We start from the raw sequence: 21,050 nt of genomic DNA, 5'->3' as shown, positions 1-21,050 counted from the left end.
TGGCAATGAGCTGCATTTCTTCGTTAACACATACCTAGAAAAGATCCACAATTCTTTCTGATAAACCATTTGTAGTTCTGCGAACTCGTTACCCGAAAATAGCCAGATTTCAGATTGAATTACCTGGAGCTAGCGCTATTCTACTCGTTACAGGCGAAGAAGTCCGAGATTTCATCGTTTATAAGCCAAAGCACGTTCTATTCAACTCGTTACTGGCAATGAGCTGCATATCTTCGTTAACATTTGACTAGAAAAGATCCATAATTCTTTCTGATAAACCATTTGTAGTTCTGCGAACTCGTTACCCGAAAATAGCCAGATTTCAGACAGAATTACCTGCAGCTAGCGCTATTCTACTCGTTACAGGCAAAGAAGTTCGAGATTTCATCGTTTAGGAGCCAAAGAACGCTCTATTCAACTCGTTACTGGCAATCAGCTGAATTTCTTCGTTAACAGATAAAGAGAAAAGATCCATAATTGTTTCTGATAAACCATTTAAAGTTCTGCGAACTCGTTACCCGAAAATGGCCAGATTTCAGATTGAATTACCTGGAGCTAGTGCTATTGTCACGTAGTAGTGACGCTGAAGAAAACAGTCGTAAAACAGTGTACGACGAAACGGGTTGTTTATTGGGCGAACCTGTGCCCACAAAAGCAAGGTACACTCAAAGCACAACGATAGCGGCGAACACAGTCGGCGATCGTCGAAAATCTGATCAGCGGCGAAACGCGTCGGCTTTTATACCTGAGTCATCGAAGGTTCTAGATTAATCCCTGATGCCCGCGTGTCTTCCAGAAAGTTCTAGACAATTCGCGTCAGTCATGCAATCAGATAACAGAAGCGTCGGTGAAAACAGGCAATGGAAAGAAGCATCGATAATGTTCTAGAAACTTCCGATACAGGCGCGTCCTGCGCCGAGCGATAACGTTTAACATTTGTTAGCCGGTGGAAAGCGGCCACCGGTGAAAGATAAACATGTATACGTGTCAATACCCTCCCCTTAAAAAGCATCGTACCGATGCTACAAACAAATGTGAAAGCGTATAAACAAAACCACGCGTAATAAAGAAAAAAAAGTAACAAAGTACCTAAGTTCGTCAGCGGGCGTAGAAAGGTTTAAGACGCACCACATGGATGACTTCAGGTCGTGCCCGGCGACGCTGTGATTGCGAAATGCCGTCTGGCACGACCTCATAGTCCAGTGCGCCAATACGTCGGATGATCTTATATGGTCCGAAATAGCGACGCTAACAGTTTCTCGCTAAGTCCTCGTCGGCGTATCGGAGTCCAGACCCAAACACGGTCGCCGGGCTGGTACTCGACGTAGCGTCGTCGTAGATTGTAGTGTCGGCTGTCGGTCCTCTGCTGGTTCTTGATGCGCAGGCGGGCGAGCTGTCGACCTTCTTCGGCACGCTGCAAATAAGTGGCAACGTCGAGATTTTCTTCGTCAGCGACGTCTGGTAGCATAGCGTCAAGCGTCGTTGCCGGGTTCCTTCCGTAGACCAGGTTGAACGGCGTCATGTGCGTCGTTTCTTGCACGGCCGTGTTGTATGCGAAGGTCACGTACGGAAGGATGGCATCCCACGTCTTGTGTTCGACGTCGACGTACATTGCCAGCATGTCGGCGATGGTCTTATTTAGGCGCTCGGTAAGGCCATTCGTCTGCGGGTGGTAGGCGGTGGTGCGGCGATGGCTTGTCTGGCTGTACCGCAGAATGGCTTGAGTTAGTTCTGCCGTAAAGGCCGTGCCTCTGTCGGTGATGAGGACTTCTGGGGCACCGTGACGCAGGAGGATGTTCTCAACGAAGAATCGGGCTACCTCGGCGGCACTGCCTTTGGGCAAGGCTTTTGTTTCAGCGTAGCGGGTGAGGTAGTCCGTAGCGACGACGATCCATTTATTCCCGGACGTCGACGTCGGAAAAGGCCCCAGTAAGTCCATCCCGATCTGCTGGAACGGTCGGCGAGGTGGCTCGATTGGCTGTAGAAGTCCGGCTGGCCTTGTCGGCGGTGTTTTGCGTCGCTGACAGTCTCGGCATGTCCTTACGTAATGGGCGACGTCGGCAGAGAGGTGAGGCCAGTAGTATTTTTCTTGTATCCTCGCGAGAGTGCGTGAAAAACCGAGATGTCCAGCCGTTGGGTCGTCATGGAGAGCTTGCAGAACCTCTGGACGCAATGCTGAGGGTACCACGAGGAGGTAGTTGGCTCGGAGAGGCGAGAAGTTCTTCTTTAGGAGAATGTCGTTTTGCAAGAAAAACGACGCCAATCCTCGCCTGAACACCTTCGGCACAATGACGGTCTTGCCTTCCAGGTAGTCTACAAGGCTCCTTAGTTCCGGGTCGGCTCGTTGTTGTTCGGCGAATTCGTCGGCACTGATGGGTCCCAAGAAAGTGTCGTCATCCTGGTCGTCTTGTGGCGGCGGTTCGACGGGGGCGCGAGACAAACAATCGGCGTCAGAGTGCTTTCGCCCGGACTTGTAAACGACGGTGATGTCGAATGCTTGAAGTCTCAGGCTCCAGCGTGCGAGGCGACCTGAAGGATCCTTCAAGTTAGCTAGCCAACACAAGGCGTGGTGGTCGCTCACAACTTTAAAGGGCCTGCCATAGAGGTAGGGGCGAAACTTTGATGTAGCCCAGATGATGGCGAGGCACTCCTTTTCTGTTGTGGAATAATTTGCTTCCGCCTTCGATAGCGACCGGCTAGCGTAACTTACAACCCTTTCTAGTCCGTCAGTCCTCTGCACAAGCACGGCGCCGAGTCCTACGCTGCTTGCGTCGGTGTGGACTTCCGTATCGGCGTTTTCGTCGAAATGCGCAAGTATTGGCGGCGATTGCAGGCGTCGCTTCAGTTCTTCGAATGCTTCGACTTGCGGCGTCTCCCACTTGAACTCGACGTCGGCCTTCGTGAGATACGTCAGTGGCTCAGCGATCCGTGAGAAATTCTTGACGAAGCGCCTGTAATAGGCGCACAGTCCAAGAAACCTACGCACTGCCTTCTTGTCAGCGGGCGGAGGAAAGTTGGAGATGGCCGCAGTTTTCTGAGGGTCGGGGCGCACTCCAGACTTGTTGATGACGTGGCCCAAAAACAAGAGCTCCTCATATGCGAAGCGGCACTTTTCGGGCTTTAACGTGAGTCCGGAGGTTTTGATTGCTTGAAGAACTGTTTCAAGGCGCCGCAGGTGTTCTTCGAAGCTTGAGGCAAACACAACGACGTCGTCCAAATAGACGAGGCAAGTCTGCCACTTCAAGCCTGCCAGTACTGTATCCATGACGCGTTGGAAAGTCGCAGGTGCCGAGCAAAGACCAAACGGCATGACCTTGAACTCGAACAGTCCGTCTGGTGTTATAAAGGCAGTCTTCTCCCGGTCCCTCTCGTCGACTTCGATTTGCCAGTAGCCGGTTTTGAGGTCCATCGACGAAAAATACTTTGCGTTGTAGAGTCGATCCAAGGCGTCGTCAATCCGTGGGAGGGGGTATACGTCCTTCTTCGTGATCTTGTTGAGCCGACGATAATCGACGCAGAAACGTAGGGTTCCATCCTTCTTCTTCACTAACACCACGGGGGACGCCCACGGACTCTTGGACGGCTGGATGATGTCGTCGCGTAGCATTTCGTCGACTTGGTGCCTTATGGCTTCACGTTCGCGCGCCGAAACACGGTACGGGCTCTGACGGAGTGGGCGGACATTTTCGTCGGTGATGATGCGGTGCTTGGCGACAGGGGTTTGTCGAACTTTTGACGACGACGAGAAGCAGTCCTTGTATTGCAGGAGCAGAGCTTTTAGTTGTTCTTTCTTATGCCTGGGAAGGTTCTGATTGACGTCGAAAGTTGGCTCAGGTATTATAGTCGTCGTTGCAGGTGCACTGGAATCCGTGAAGGCGAAAGCACTGCTGGCTTGTACTATTTCGTCGATGTAGGCTGACCGTGGTGCCTTTGTTAATGTGCTTATATTCGGGGCTGAAGTTCGTGAGCATCACCCTTGCTTTCCCTGCACGTAGCTCAGCTATGCCTCTAGCGACGCAAATTTCACGGTCGAGCAGTAAGTGATGATCGCCCTCGATGACGCCTTCCATGTCTGCAGGCACTTCGGTACCGACGGAAATCATTACGCTGGAGCGCGGCGGAACGGTGACTTGTTCTTCAAGCACATTCAAGGCATGGTAACTGATGATTGTATCCGGCGGTATCGCTTTGTGTGTTGAAAGCGTTATCGACTTGGACCTTAAGTCGATGACTGCACCATGTTGGTTTAGAAAGTCCATGCCTAGGATGGCGTCCCTGGAGCAGTGCGGCAGGATTACGAAGCTCGCCGGGTAAGTGCGGTTGTTTACCGTGACTCGCGCTGTGCAGATTCCAGCCGGCGTTATTAGGTGACCTCCCGCTGTCCGTATATCGGGTCCTTGCCAGGCCGTCTTCACCTTCTTTAACTTGGCGGCGAACGCGCCACTGAAAACTGAATAGTCGGCGCCAGTGTCGACGAGAGCGGTGACGTTATGACCATCGATGAGCACGTCTAGATCGGTAGACCGGCGTCTGGCGTTGCGGTTGATTCGTGGCGTCGGATCACGGCTGCGTCGGCTTGCTCTGCTGCTGCTACGTCGCGTCGGAAGGTCTTCGTTCGGCGGCGATGTGTTGTCAAGGCTGTTGCTAGGCGGCGTGCTGATATCTCGTCGTGATGATTCGCGAATCGTCGTCGTCGGCGGCGGCGGAGGATCTTCGGCATTGCGTCGTACAGCAACCGCACCTCCATCGGTTGCTGCTTTTAGTTTCCCGGGTATGGGCTGGGAGATCGGGCCCCGGGTTGGGCCGGCATACAGGCGGCGATGCGGCGAGATGTAGCGGCCTGGTGACAGGCGAGCGTGAGGGTCGTCGTGGTTGCCACTGGGCTCCGGCAATGTAGTCGGCGATGTCACGTGGTCGCTCGCCAAGCTGTGGACGTGGCGCGTTGACGGCGAACCCTCGTAGGCCCATCTCGCGGTATGGGCATCGGCGGTAGACATGGCCGGCTTCCCCGCAGTGATAGCAGAGCGGGCGGTGGTCGGGGGCGCACCAAATGTCCGTCTTCCGCTGGTAGCTGCGCTGGGCGACGGGCGGGCGTGCTGGCGGCGGCGGTGGACGACGGAACTGCGGCGTTATGGGGCCCTGGTGCGAGCGTGAAGGAGGGCCTTGACGACGGGCAACGGCGGCGTAAGTCAGCGCTTCCGGCTGGGGTTGCGGCGATTGCGGCTGCACATCAGGAACTCCAAGTGAGCGCTGAACTTCTTCTTTGACGACGTCGGCGATAGATGCCACTTGAGGCTGCGACCTGGGAAAGAGCTTCTGCAGCTCCTCGCGAACGACTGCTCTGATGGTGTCGCGCAGGTCGTCGGCGCCTAGCGCTTGAGCATCGGCGTAATTGGTCAGGGCACGGCGGTTGTATTGCTTGGCGCGCATTTCAAGCGTCTTCTCGATCGTTGTGGCCTCGGAAAGAAATTCGGCGACAGTCTTGGGCGGGTTGCGCATCAATCCGGTGAATAGTTGCTCTTTGACACCCCGCATCAAGAACCGAACTTTCTTTTCCTCGGACATATCGGGGTCGGCGTGGCGGAAGAGGCGAGTCATCTCCTCCGTGAAGATTGCGATGTTCTCGTTGGGCAATTGCACTCTGGTTTCTAATAAAACTTCGGCCCTTTCTTTTCGCACGACATTCGTGAAGGTCCTCACGAAGTTCTCGCGAAATAGGTCCCAAGTCACCAGGGTGGTCTCTCTGTTCTCAAACCATGTCTGAGCAGCGTCATCCAACGAAAAATAGACATGGCGCAGCTTGTCATCGTCGCTCCATTTGTTGAATGTCGCGGTCCTCTCGTACGTCTCCAGCCACGTTTCAGGGTCTTCAGCTGATGATCCACGGAAGGTCGGTGGCTCCCGAGGTTGCTGCAGCAGGATGGGGGACGCTGGGGCTGCCATTGTGGTCGTTGACTTGGCCTTGATCGATGTGGTCTTCTCGGGAAGAAGTCCGTATTCTGGCAAAAGTCCTTGCTGCCTACGGCTAGCTCGCTGGTCCTTGGCGACGTTGGTCTCGTCCTCCGGTTTCGGGCTTGGGTCGCGGCTTTGCGGGGGCGTCCGCTGCATGGACACAAAAGCACCTCCACCAGATGTCACGTAGTAGTGACGCTGAAGAAAACAGTCGTAAAACAGTGTACGACGAAACGGGTTGTTTATTGGGCGAACCTGTGCCCACAAAAGCAAGGTACACTCAAAGCACAACGATAGCGGCGAACACAGTCGGCGATCGTCGAAAATCTGATCAGCGGCGAAACGCGTCGGCTTTTATACCTGAGTCATCGAAGGTTCTAGATTAATCCCTGATGCCCGCGTGTCTTCCAGAAAGTTCTAGACAATTCGCGTCAGTCATGCAATCAGATAACAGAAGCGTCGGTGAAAACAGGCAATGGAAAGAAGCATCGATAATGTTCTAGAAACTTCCGATACAGGCGCGTCCTGCGCCGAGCGATAACGTTTAACATTTGTTAGCCGGTGGAAAGCGGCCACCGGTGAAAGATAAACATGTATACGTGTCAATATGAATACCATAGACATGTAACATAGATAAGTTGTTAGTGATATCAGTATGGTTAGAAACCCCCTCTACATGAACCCCTTTACATCACACCCCTCCTTGTCAAAGATGTGGACCAATTACTGGCTAATTATAAGTTCAATCTTTTAGGCATAATGATACGTCGTCCAAACCGGGTACACCAACCACGACATGGAGTCACGGCATGCGTTGACTTCGGACTGTCCGTATCTGTAGGAGAAGGCACACTTTCTTGAGGAACTATGAGGTTCCACACCACCTGGAGAAATGACACGACTCGGAGAAACCACACAATGCAACACAGCACTCGGGAGTTCTCCCGCACGGTCAGTTGTCGCTACTGTCTCTGGCACTGGTGACGACGCCCCCGAAGCAGGAGTCGTGCCGTGACGACCAAAGGGCACAAGCAGACGACGATTCCGCTGTATCATGCCGTTCGGCGTCTCTACCACGTAGCATCTCGGATGCTGACCTTAGCTTAGCACCCAAGCAGCACATTTGGAATCTGTCACCCAGACGTCCTGGCCTGGTTGCAGAACAGGCAGGGGTTGAGCACAGTGATGGCGGTTGTAGTCCGTGGTCAGGCAGCTGTGGAACTAGATGGTCACGAACTCTTGGCAAACTGGTGCGCAGGCGATGACCCATCAAAAGTTGAGCAGGACTCAACCTGTTGAGCCTGTTGAGCTTGGTGTGTCCCTGTACACGAGAAGAGCCATGTGACGATCAACATTCTTGCGGCACAGTTTCTTCACGGTTCGCACTGGACGTTCCACTTCCCCGTTTGACTGTGGGAAAGCAGGGCTACTCGTGCAATGAGCAAAGTCGTATGTTGACGCGAAGTCCGTGAACTCTCTCGATGAGGACTGTGGCCCATTTTCACTCCGAAGAACCTCGGGCACTCCGAATCGAGCCATAATGTTCTTCAATGCGTAACCACAGACAAGCTTGACGTCCTGCGCAGGGTCTGCACTTCCGGAAATACTAATAAGAAGTCCTGACCTTCAAAATGGAAGATGTCAGCCCCGACTTGTTGCCACGGGAGCTCAGACATAGTCGTCGCTAGCATGGGCTCTGCCCTCCGCTGTTTCGTCGTTGCACACGGTTCACAATTTTCACCCACTTCTTTGACCCTGCGGCTTATACCAGACCACCACGCCGACTCGTGGGCCCTCGCCTGTGACCGAGCCACTCCAAGATGACCCGCATGGGTCGAACTCAAGACTTCGCTTGCAGAACTGCAGGAAGAACCAGCCAACCTCCTTTCAACAGAATTGAATCGGCAACCGAAAGCTTGCCCCGATGCTTCCAATACGCTGTTAAAGTTACCAGTAGTCTTGTCTTAGGCGGCCAACCGTAGTTGCAGAATTTGATCAATGTGGAACACACACCATCCAACGCTTGATGCCTTCTTATCGTCTCTAAGTCCATCAGCGCGCTTTCCGCGATAGCTTCCACGACCACTCGCACGTAGTTTTCAACTGAAGCAATTCCAGCGTCTAATGGGGGAAGCGGTGCTCTCGACAATGTGTCGGCAGTTCCTAGCAGCTTGCCCAGAATGTAAAGTACCTTAAACTGGTAGTGCATCATCTTAAATCGCAGGCGCTGTATCCGGGGTGGCAGCCGATCCACTTCCATGTCACCCAGAAGAGTTGTCAGCGGTTGATGGTCTGAGGCCGCGAAGGAATTTGTCGAACCGCTGCACGGCCCAGGTGACAGCTAAGGCCTCTTTTTCCATCTGGCTGTACCTGTGCTCAGTTTTTGTAAGCGAGCGTGAAGCAAAGGCTACAGCCCGCCTTTCACCCCTTGGCTGGTCTTGCATCAGGACCGCTCCGAGCCCGAAAGAACTTGCATCCGTGGAGACTACCGTTGGGCGAGATAGGTGATAGCAGGCCATGCAAGTTTCCGAAGAAAGCATCCTATTACTTTTTCGAAAGCCACTTGCTGGGGTGGCCCCCAAACCCAGGCCTTCTGCTTGCACAGAAGTTCTCGAATCACAGCTAGTGTATCCGACAGCTGTGGCATTAATCTGGTGACATGATTCAGCATCCCTATGAACCTTCGGACACCTCCGACGTCCACAGGCGGTTCCATCTTCTGAACGGCTTCAACCTTAGCTGGGTGTGCCACGATACCGTCTGAAGAAACCACAACGCCCAGAAACTTGACACTCGACACGCCGAACTCGCACTTTTCCTTATTCAGAGTCAGTCCTGCCTGGCGTAATCGGTCCAACACCTTGGAAAGCCTTTTGTCGTGCTCCTCTCGGTTGCGGCCAAACACCAGGACGTCATCGATCGTGTTGACTACGCCTTGCTGACCCTCCAAAATGTGGGACATCCGGCGCTGAAAATACTTTTGTGCAGACGTAATACTGAAAGGTAGGCGACAAAAACAGTACCTCCCGAAAGGGGGTATGAACGTTGTAAATTCCTGGCTGTTCTCGGCCAGCTTGACCGAGTGAAAACTAGACATTGCGTCCAGTTTGGAAAAGGCCTTTGCCTCTCCGAGGAGTCCAAATACGTGTTCCACAGTTGGTAAGATGTGTCACTCTCGAGGGACGTACTTGTTCAGTTTCGTCAAGTCCACACACAAGCGGTAGCTGCCAGATTTCTTTTGCGCCACCACCAGACCAGCACACCATCGCGTCGGCTTCGTGAACCGCCTAATTATGCCCTACGCTTCCATCTTGTCGAGCTCAGATTTTACGACAGGACACAACGGGATGGGTATCCTTCTTGGTGTGCTTAAAGAGAATGGGACGGCACCTGGTTTGATGCGGATCTCGTACGGTTCGTCTAGCACGCCGAGTCATTCGAACAGGTCGGGAATGATGCCTTAGATGACTCACCCCGTCACGCTGTCCACAAATTTGACCACTTGTAGCGCTTGAATGGCTGGAAAGCCTAGCAGAGGCACCGTATGCGAACGCACCACGTACATTTCCTGCTCTACCGGTCCAGCCTCTCCACCTCAAGGTAGCCCAGAAGGTACCCAAGACAACTAGCAGCTGCCTTCCGGGGCCCGTGAGCTGAGCTGCTTGAGGCTCAAGCCTCACCGGTATTCCCGAGAACGTGCTCGGAACGACAGAAAATTCAGCGCCGCTATCAACCCTGAACTTGAGCAGCAACCTGTTGACTTGAACGTCAACGTACTTAGCCCGGGGGAGGTCGACTGAGCCAACACCTCGTTCAGTCCTATAGACAACACCGAAAAACGACACACCGCCGCAAAGGGCCCTTCTTTCAGCACTTGTTACAAAGAGCTCTCTGCGCCGGGCATTCCACTCTCAGGTGGAACGCTCTGCCGCAGAAATTACCCCCTGAGACTAAAGCTGACGTTTTGGCTTCTGCGGGGCCTTTGTCGCAGACGATTCATCTTCGGTTTTGTTGCGTTCGCAGAGACGACTGGACGGGGGAACCACGCGCAATGTGCTCCTGACGGCGTACTTGCCGGTGCATTTGGCAAAGTGCCATCCATCTACTTGCCGCCGTTATTCATACCGTGTCCAGATGACCGCTCTGACCGCGCCAGCGACTGTTATTCACCACACATCCCTGCTTCCACCGTTGCGGTAGAAGCACGCCCACTTCTGACACCATGTAGTGAGCGTACAGCCGAGTTTCCGGACAGGCACAGCAGCTATAAAACACAACAACATAAAAGAGTTACCGTTTCCAATAGCTCACCTGGGCACTTCAGAAGCCACTATGGAGAATGCAATCCACACAGAGCTGTGCTGCAGTGGCATCTTTTCACTTGCTTGATCAGCTAGCGTAGCCAGTCATCAAAAAAACCCTGTCCTTAGAGCATGCCGAGTGCACTGTGATGGGGGGGTGAGCTGCTCCCCAAATTGATTTGGAGATGGAGCTCAAGGGCATTCGACCTTGTAGGGTCTCCATGTGTCTCTATGCCGTGCCTTGTTTTATAGTGACCAACAATCACGCCATTCTTGACACACAACTAGAGGGTCTTGGCATTATTGATACAAAGCCACAGTGAATGCTCCACAACAACAACAAAGTTCCTTCCATTGTCGGCGACAGTGTTGGTGCCATTTTTGAGTAATTTATCACACCAGCAAGAGACGATGGATAGACAGGCGCAAAGTTCTGTTGTCTTTTGCTGTGCCACAATTATGGTCATGCACCAACTAGTCGTGTCTTATCGGACATCTGACTACAGGTCAGAGCATGTTGCACTCACGCATGCATTTGCGTAGCTGTGCACGAGGTTCAACTGTTGCTGGTCATGTTGTCATAGCATCAAGGACTGCTTGACTTCACTTGAGCTTTTCTTGTCGCGTCCAAATCACACAATTTGAGAGGGTGGTTCTTGACGACACGTTGTACTAAGGATCATTTTAATGGTTTCCCAGTGGTGTGGTACGAGTGCCACAGATCAAAGCTGTAATCTTCAGAGTCAAGTGTTTTGCCTTTGTTACGATAGACTTCAGTGCCAGTCGAAAGTGTGATGAAACTGGCGGCATAGGCTGGGAATTCTGGCCTTACATGTGCAGCACGTTTGCTTTCGTAGGCCTCACACAGAGATACACATTTTTCACCTGAAATCACAGAAAAAATGATTTTGCACTTACCGTTGCTCTGTTCTTACTAAATATTGGCATAAAGGTTGGTCTGGCTTGTTCAGTATAAATCTTTGGAGAGTTATTTGCCTGGCTTTTTAGAACACAAGGATCCACTTGCCATGTCCAGTCTACTGTGCTGTATAGTTCAAAGGTGTACCAGAGGAGCGGCAACCCTCCCGAAAAGGCTACTTTTCACAACTGCCGACAGGTGACGAAACAAGTTCGCATTTTAGAGGCGCCCCAAAGCCGAAATGTGTATACATAATGGCAGGATTTACACTTGCAGGCACGACACCACCTTTTTGTTTTGATGCAAAGCACCTTTTGAAAAAGATTCCAGGCTACACCACTGGCTGGTTGGTGGACAAAGCGACGTGAATTTTTAGTGCTATCTGCATGACTGGCAACCCGATAGCATCCGGGCCGAGCCACAGGTGCATGGAATAAAAGAAGGGTTTACTCCCAGTACCGAATGGGCATCTCGTCATGTCTCTGTCTTGCACGCGCTCCACAAATGAGTGAAAGCTACTGGAATAGCATGTGGCTGAACAACATTGCCATGCTTTCAGAAAGAAGTCTGGCATTTAAGCAGACAAACAGTGAGTTTTGAACTGTAGATCTATCTTGTCATCACTGGCATTGAGAGAACTGCAGGATGTTGCATCAGGTGTGGGCAAGTTGGTTATGCATACCGTATAAACCGGAATATAAGTCGTCATGAAAAAAAAACAAGCTAATATCACCCCTCGTCGCAGTGTCTAGCTGAATGTGAGTCGTCTGGCAACCTGTGGTAACCTTGCCAAAGCGAACAGCAACATGGCCGCTCAGTGCCAGTTTGGATAGCGCAGAAAAGACAGCGGCTGAACCCGTGCAAAACCTCATTTCGTGACCATAGTGCGGTTCAGCTTGAGCACACACTCGTGCACTTTGTGCGACAACTTCATGCGCGCTCGTTGTCGGTTACCGTGCATACAATGCGCTGCAAAGCTGTGGAGCTCACACGAGAAGCTGGACTCAAAGCTCTTCCGAGGACAGTGCTGCTAGTTCCGATGAGTGAGACTATGGCTCAGGTGGTGGGTGAGCGGTGTCATTTTGAAAATAAATGCGTTTTGTCGATTTTTGGTTTTCTTTTTTTTTTCCTCTTTTTTTTTTCACCTAAACTTAGGGGGTCAACCTATATTCCCACTCGACCTATAATCCGGTTCATACGGTGCTTTTACCAACAGCGCACAACTGGAAGAGGTGCACGTCTTGTGTTTTTTGTGCTGTTAGTAAAAGCAACAAACAGGGATAGCTACAAGCAACGATGAAGCAGCTTGAGGAACGTGTGGCCAACATGCAGGCTCAGGTGTCAGCCTGGCCAACACGCTTGGAGCTGGTGGAGGCTGACCTGCTGCGCATGCACAACCGTGAGGAGCAACTACTGGCTGGCATCACACCACGTCCCTGGACACACGGTACGCCATCATCGTGAGTGCATGTGTGCTGCACCTGTGGCCTTGTTGGGTGGGAGATTGTTCAAGTGCACAGAGGACTGCCATTTCAGCTGCGGTGTCCCGAGTGTGGCACCTTATAACTTGGTTGCATCAGGTAAATGGAAAATGCAATGTATTGCACATGTGTTTACGCATTTGCGTACCAAGCGGACCAGCTCTTTCTATGGTATGGTCAGGAAGAAAAGCTGCGCTGCCAGCTGAGTGACCGGTCGTACGCTCTGTTTAGCATGTAGCTCGTCAGTTCATTTGTACTGATACATTTTATTGCATGCTTGATTGCCTTTTTTGTAAATGGCAAACATTTGTGTAGCTTTGCAAATCTATTTTGCACATGCACCGCATCCGGTTGCTGATATGACAGTCGCATGGCGACAAATGACTTGTTTGCTCACGTGAAACTTGTTGACTACGAATCTCCAGCGGCAAACGTGATCACCACTCAAGTTTGGATTCCAGCTACGGTCGTTTTTCTATGTGCATTTTTTATTTTCTGCATGCCGCATCAGACATCTGCGACCACAGAACTTGAGTACAGTCTATCAAAGTGCAAGCCAAGGATCTAAAGTATCGCTTTTAGAGCTCAGTCACACTAACGACTCACGGAGGTCGTGCTACCAGTTTGGTCACAAAGCGACCGGTTGTACAGTAGAACCTCGCTGATACATTCCCGCTTAATACGATTGCCCGGCAATCGCGTTCGCAATCGCGAAAAATAAACATAACCCCATAGAGGAATATGTTAATAAGTTTCGGTTAATACGTTCCCGGAAAATACGATTATTCGGCAGCAACGTTCAGCATTGTGGCAAACTGTGGTCGTATGATACGTTCTGCAGCGAAAAATTATCATTCAGGTGTGCAAAAAGGACGCTCTCATGTGCTTGTGAAGCATGAAGTGGCAGACGGCCGCCGCACGGCTTCTCTGCAGTGCTCGATTCCCCCCACCCCTCCACGACTTCTCTGCATTGCTCGTTCGCCCAAAGTGACGAAGTGCGGCAGCAGCGGCGAGCGAATTCACCTTTGAGCTACCTCGCCCCTCTCTTCAACGCGAACTACTAGCGGCAAAAACAGGCGGACGCCGTGCGCCGCGGAGGTGGTGGCGGACGAGGCGCCTGAAGACAGCGGCAAGAACGAAAGCTTGCGCCCACTGCCTACCATCGCCGAAGCCCTTGCTGGCCTCGAAGCCTTACAAAGCTTCTTTCGCACGAAAGACCAAAAAAATGCGGACAAGGGTCTGCAATGTGTGCAAAAGGAGTTCCTGTCCAAGGGTGTGACGCACCAGCAGAAAATACAGTCGAATCTTGATAATTCGAACTCGAAGGGGCCTCAAAATTTGTTCGAATTAAAAGGACTTTATTTTTTTATGTATCTGTGCACCATAGCGCTACGTACTAACGGTGCAAGTCGTGAGATATTGACACGTATACATGTTTGTCTTTCACCGGTGGCCACTTTCCACCGGCTAACAAATGTTAAACGTTATCGCTCGGCGCAGGACGCGCCTGTATCGGAAGTTTCTAGAACGTTATCGATGATTCTTTCCATTGCCTGTTTTCACCGACGCTTCTGTTATCTGATTGCATGACTGACGCGAATTGTCTAGAACTTTCTGGAAGACACGCGGGCATCAGGAATTAATCTAGAACCTTCGATGACTCAGGTATAAAAGCCGACGCGTTTCGCCGCTGATCAGATTTTCGACGATCGCCGACTGTGTTCGCCGCTATCGTTGTGCTTTGAGTGTACCTTGATTTTGTGGGCACAGGTTCGCCCAATAAACTACCAGTTTCGTCGTACACAGTTTTACGACTGTTTTCTTCAGCGTCACTACTACGTGACATCTGGTGGAGGTGCTAGTGCGTTCATGCAGCGAACGCCCCCGCAAAGCCGCGATCCAAGCCCGAAACCGGAGGACAACGCCAACGTCACCAAGGACCAGCGAGCTAGCCGTAGGCAGCAAGGACTTCTGCCGGAGTACGGACTTCTTCCTGAGAAGACCACAGCGATCAAGGCCAAGTCAACGACCTCAATGGCAGCCCCAGCGTCCCCCATCCTGCTGCAACAACCTCGGGAGCCCCCGACCTTCCGTGGATCATCGGCTGAAGACCCTGAAACCTGGCTGGAGACATACGAGCGGACCGCGACGTTCAACAAATGGAGCGACGACGACAAGCTACGCCATGTCTATTTTTCGTTGGATGACGCTGCTCGAACCTGGTTTGAGAACAGAGAGACCACCCTGGCTACGTGGGACCTCTTTCGTGAAAACTTCGTGAGGACCTTCACGAGTGTCGTACGAAAAGAGAGGGCAGAGGTTCTCTTAGAAACCAGAGTGCAATTGCCGAACGAGAACATCGCGATCTTCACGGAGGAGATGACTCGCCTCTTCCGCCACGCCGACCCCAACATGTCTGAAGAAAAGAAAGTTCGGTTCTTGATGCGGGGTGTCAAAGACCAACTATTCGCCGGATTGATGCGCAACCCGCCCAAGACTGTCACCGAATTTCTTTCCGAGGCTACAACGATCGAGAAGACGCTTGAAATGCGCGTCAGGTAATACAACCGCCGTGCCCTGACCAACTACGCCGACGCTCAAGCGCTAGGCGCCGACGACCTGCGCGAGACCATCAGAGCGGTCGTTCGCGAAGAGCTGCATAAGCTCTTTCCCAGGTCGCAGCCTGACGTGGCATCTATCGTCGACGTCGTCAAAGACGAAGTTCAGCGCTCACTTGGAGTTCCCGATGTGCAGCCACAATCGCCGCAACCCCAGCCGGAAGCGCTGACCTACGCCGCCGTCGCCCGTTGTCAAGGCCCCCCTCCGCGCTCGCGCCAGGGCCCCGTAACGCCACAGTTCCGTCGTCCACCGCCGCCGCCACCAGCACGCCCGCCCGTCGCCCAGCGCAGCTACCAGAGGAAGACGGACATTTGGCGCGCCCCCGACCACCGCCCGCTCTGCTATCACTGCGGGGAAGCCGGCCATGTCTACCGTCGATGCCCATACCGCGAGATGGGCCTACGAGGGTTCCCCGTCAACGCGCCGCGTCCCGATCGAGGTGAACGACCGCGCGACATCGCCGACTACCTCGCCGGAGCCCAGTGGCAACCACGACGATCCTCACGCTCGCCGTCACCAGGCCGCTACATCTCGCCGCATCGCCGTCAGTACAACGGTCCCACCCGGGGCCGATCTCCCAGCCCTTACCCGGGAAACTAAAGGCAGCAACCGATGGAGGTGCGGTTGCTGTACGACGCAATGCCGAAGATCCTCCGACTCCGCCGACGACGACGATTCACGATTCATCACGACGAGATATCAGCACGCCGCCTAGCAACAGCCTTGACAACACTTCGCCGCCGAAAGAAGACCTTCCGACGCGACGTAGCAGCAGCAGAGCAAGCCGACGCAGCCGTGATCCGACGCCACGAATTAACCGCAACGCCAGACGCCGGTCTACCGATCTAGACGTGCTCATCGATGGCCATAACGTCACCGCTCTCGTCGACACTGGAGCCGACTATTCCGTCTTCAGTGGCCCGTTCGCCGCCAAGTTGAAGAAGGTGAAAACAGCCTGGCAAGGACCCGATGTCCGGACAGCGGGAGGCCACCTAATAACGCCGACTGGAATCTGCACAGCGCGAGTCACGGTAAACAACCGCACTTACCCGGCGAGCTTCGTAATCCTGCAGCACTGCTCCAGGGATGTCATCCTAGGCATGGACTTTCTAAATCAACACGGTGCAGTCATCGACTTAAGGTCCAGGTCGATAACGCTTTCAACGCACAACGCGATGCCACCGGATACAAGCATAAGTTACCATGCCTTTAATGTGCTTGAAGAACAAGTCACCGTTCCGCCTCGCTCCAGCGTAATGATTTCCGTCGGTACCGTAGTGCCTGCAGACATGGAGGGCGTCATCGAGGGCGATCATCACTTACTGCTCGACCGTGAAATTTGCGTCGCTAGAGGCATAGCTGAGCTACGTGCAGGGAAAGCAAGGGTGATGCTCACGAACTTCAGCCCCGAATACAAGCACATTAACAAAGGCACCACGGTCGCCTACATCGACGAAATAGTACAAGCCAGCAGTGCGTTCGCCTTCACGGATTCCAGTGCACCTGCAACGACGACAATAGTACCTGAACCAACTTTCGACGTCAATCAGAACCTTCCCAGGCACAAGAAAGAACAACTAAAGGCTCTGCTCCTGCAATACGAGGACTGCTTCTCGTCGTCGTCAAAAGTTCGACAAACCCCTGTCGCCAAGCACCGCATCATAACCGACGAAAATGTCCGGCCACTCCGTCAGAGCCCGTACCGAGTTTCGGCGCGCGAACGCGAGGCCATAAGGCAACAAGTCGACGAAATGCTACGCGACGACATCATCCAGCCGTCCAAGAGTCCGTGGGCGTCCCCCGTGGTGTTAGTGAAGAAGAAGGATGGAACCCTACGTTTCTGCGTCGATTATCGTCGCCTCAACAAAATCACGAAGAAGGACGTATACCCCCTCCCACGGATTGACGACGCCTTGGATCGACTCTACAACGCAAAGTATTTTTCGTCGATGGACCTCAAAACCGGCTACTGGCAAATCGAAGTCGACGAGAGGGACCGGGAGAAGACTGCGTTTATAACACCAGACGGACTGTTCGAGTTCAAGGTCATGCCGTTTGGTCTTTGCTCGGCGCCTGCCACTTTCCAACGTGTCATGGATACAGTACTGGCAGGCTTGAAGTGGCAGACTTGCCTCGTCTATTTGGACGACGTCGTTGTGTTTGCCTCAAGCTTCGAGGAACACCTCCGGCGCCTTGAAACAGTTCTTCAAGCTATCAGGACCTCCGGACTCACGTTGAAGCCAGAAAAGTGCCGCTTCGCATACGAGGAGCTCTTGTTTTTGGGCCACGTCATCAACAAGTCTGGAGTGCGCCCCGACCCTCAGAAAACTGCGGCCATCTCCAACTTTCCTGCGCCCGCTGACAAGAAGGCAGTGCGTAGATTTCTTGGACTGTGCGCCTATTACAGGCGCTTCGTCAAGAATTTTTCACGGATCGCTGAGCCACTGACGTATCTCACGAAGGCCGACGTCGAGTTCAAGTGGGAGACGCCGCAAGTCGAAGCATTTGAAGAACTGAAGCGACGCCTGCAATCGCCGCCAATACTTGCGCACTTCGACGAAAATGCCGATACCGAAGTCCACACCGACGCAAGCAGCGTAGGACTCGGCGCCGTGCTTGTGCAGAGGACTGACGGACTAGAAAGGGTTGTAAGTTACGCTAGCCGGTCGCTATCGAAGGCGGAAGCAAATTATTCCACAACAGAAAAGGAGTGCCTCGCCATCATCTGGGCAACATCTAAGTTTCGCCCCTACCTCTATGGCAGGCCCTTTAAAGTTGTAAGCGACCACCACGCCTTGTGTTGGCTAGCTAACTTGAAGGATCCTTCAGGTCGCCTCGCACGCTGGAGCCTGAGACTTCAAGCATTCGACATCACCGTCGTTTACAAATCCGGGCGAAAGCACGCTGACGCCGATTGTTTGTCTCGCGCCCCCGTCGAACCGCCGCCACAAGACGACCAGGATGACGACACTTTCTTGGGACCCATCAGTGCCGACGAATTCGCCGAACAACAGCGAGCCGACCCGGAACTAAGGAGCCTTGTAGACTACCTGGAAGGCAAGACCGTCATTGTGCCGAAGGCGTTCAGGCGAGGATTGGCGTCGTTCTTCTTGCAAAACGACATTCTCCTAAAGAAGAACTTCTCGCCTCTCCGAGCCAACTACCTCCTCGTGGTACCCTCAGCATTGCGTCCAGAGGTTCTGCAAGCTCTCCATGATGACCCAACGGCTGGACATCTCGGTTTTTCCCGCACTCTCGCGAGGATACAAGAGAAATACTACTGGCCTCGCCTCTCTGCTGACGTCGCCCATTACGTAAGGACATGCCGAGACTGTCAGCGACGCAAAACACCGCCGACAAGGCCAGCCGGGCTTCTACAGCCGATCGAGCCACCTCGCCGACCGTTCCAGCAGATCGGGATGGACTTACTGGGGCCTTTTCCGACGTCGACGTCCGGGAATAAATGGATCATTGTAGCTACGGACTACCTCACCCGCTACGCCGAAACAAAAGCCTTGCCCAAAGGCAGTGCCGACGAGGTAGCCCGATTCTTCGTTGAGAACATCCTCCTGCGTCACGGTGCCCCGGAAGTCGTCATCACCGACAGAGGTACGGCCTTCACGGCTGAACTAACTCAAGCCATCCTGCGATACAGCCAGACAAGCCATCGCCGCACCACCGCCTACCACCCGCAGACGAATGGCCTCACCGAGCGCCTAAATAGGACCATCGCCGACATGCTGGCAATGTACGTCGACGTCGAACACAAAACGTGGGATGCCATCCTTCCGTACGTGACCTTCGCATACAACACGGCCGTGCAAGAAACGACGCACATGGCGCCGTTCAACCTGGTCTACGGAAGGAACCCGGCAACGACACTTGACGCCATGCTACCGGACGTCGCTGACGAAGAAAATCTCGACGTTGCCACCTATTTGCAGCGTGCCGAAAAAGGTCGACAGCTCGCCCGCCTGCGCATCAAGAACCAGCAGACAACCGACAGCCGACACTACAATCTTCGACGACGCTACGTCGAGTACCAGCCCGGAGACCGTGTTTGGGTCTGGACTCCGATACGCCGACGAGGACTTAGCGAGAAACTCTTACGTCGCTATTTCGGACCATATAAGATCATCCGACGTATTGGCGCACTGGACTATGAGGTCGTGCCAGACGGCATTTCGCAATCACAACGGCGCCGCGCACGACCCGAAGTCATCCATGTGGTGCGTCTTAAGCCTTTCTACGCCCGCTGACGAACTTAGGTACTTTGTTACTTTATTTTTTTTCTTTATTACGCGTGGTTTTGTTTACGCTTTCACATTTGTTTGTAGCATCGGGACGATGCTTTTTAAGGGGAGGGTATTGACACGTATACATGTTTGTCTTTCACCGGTGGCCACTTTCCACCGGCTAACAAATGTTAAACGTTATCGCTCGGCGCAGGACGCGCCTGTATCGGAAGTTTCTAGAACGTTATCGATGATTCTTTCCATTGCCTGTTTTCACCGACGCTTCTGTTATCTGATTGCATGACTGACGCGAATTGTCTAGAACTTTCTGGAAGACACGCGGGCATCAGGAATTAATCTAGAACCTTCGATGACTCAGGTATAAAAGCCGACGCGTTTCGCCGCTGATCAGATTTTCGACGATCGCCGACTGTGTTCGCCGCTATCGTTGTGCTTTGAGTGTACCTTGATTTTGTGGGCACAGGTTCGCCCAATAAACTACCAGTTTCGTCGTACACAGTTTTACGACTGTTTTCTTCAGCGTCACTACTACGTGACAATATCGTGGCGCGCAAGCACATAGCGAGCGAGGGCCACGAAACTGGCCACGCCGGCCGGCCAACGCTCGCATCCCGATACCGCCTCTTCTTCACAACCACAATCTCTCTCTCTCGCATCCCGATAATGGCAGTGAACGAAACTTCAGGAAGCGGGCGGTGCCAACACGGCGACGTGCGCGCGCGTAGACCGTTGAAGGTGAGGGAGGAGGGCGGCAGGGAAGCGCATTTGGCCTCGGCAACCCCGTCGCTTCGGTGGCTCCCCTCGCCCTCCCTCTCAACTCTCTCGCAGCTTCCTCACCTTCGACTGTCTCTGTGCACGCCCGCCCCGCCGCCAGCTTAGTCCGCTCCCCGAAGTTTCGTTTTCTGCCGTTGAAGCGAGCGTTGGCTGGTGTGGGCGGTTTCGTTCGGACTGGGCTTCGCGTTGCTTCCCTCTGCGCCACAGCCGCAGCGTTGGCTGAGACGTCACGTACACGCGTGTTCCGGTGCGACGCAGAAACAGCGACCTTACAATTTGAGAGAGGGAACTTTTGCCGCGGTATTTTTTCTTTCTTTTTTTTATTTCTCCGCGCGGCGTTGAGGGGTCTCTCCTAAGCTTTTACTTTATGGCGGTGTCGGAGCAATGCCAGTCGGAGGCGCCGCCACATGATTTGGCGTGCTGCTGAGAGCATTGTCGGTGCGCGGTTATGTTCGAATTAACCGTCGCAAATGCTTTTGAATTACCGAGCATTCTCGCCCATTGGAATACACATAAATTTGACAGGACCACAGCGTCAGTTCGAATTAACAAGGTTCGACTGTAACTATGTTTTGCAAGAAATAAATGTTTCTCGGCTTGTCGACAAACAAACAAGAAATAAATGGGCTTGTCGGCTTCAATTTTTACTGGATTCGGATCGTATGTTTTCACGGATCGTACGTTTATTTTTTGCGTATTTTTTGAAAACGTATGAACGAGGTTCTACTGTATTTATGGCTGCAGTTCG

At 53.0% G+C, this 21,050-nt stretch overlaps 1 protein-coding gene across 2 annotated transcripts in view; it reads left to right on the top strand.

Annotated features, from left to right (window-relative positions):
• Window positions 1-21,050, top strand: part of LOC119458739 (dimethyladenosine transferase 2, mitochondrial-like) — a 307,446-nt gene that overhangs the window by 136,381 nt on the left and 150,015 nt on the right. Inside the window, exon 4 of one of the 2 annotated variants that reach the window (XM_037720603.2) lies at window positions 12,505-12,619. The exons of the other annotated variant lie outside the window; for it this stretch is intronic. Within the exon in view, the coding sequence (XP_037576531.2) occupies window positions 12,505-12,619 (115 nt within the window). The remainder of the gene's footprint in view (window positions 1-12,504; window positions 12,620-21,050) is intronic. 2 annotated transcript variants of the gene reach the window in all.

Source organism: Dermacentor silvarum, chromosome 7 (assembly GCF_013339745.2).
Source record: "Dermacentor silvarum isolate Dsil-2018 chromosome 7, BIME_Dsil_1.4, whole genome shotgun sequence".
NCBI lineage: Eukaryota > Metazoa > Arthropoda > Arachnida > Ixodida > Ixodidae > Dermacentor > Dermacentor silvarum.
The sequence above is the reverse complement of the archived record's forward strand: the minus strand, read 5'-3'. Positions and strand labels throughout refer to the sequence as shown.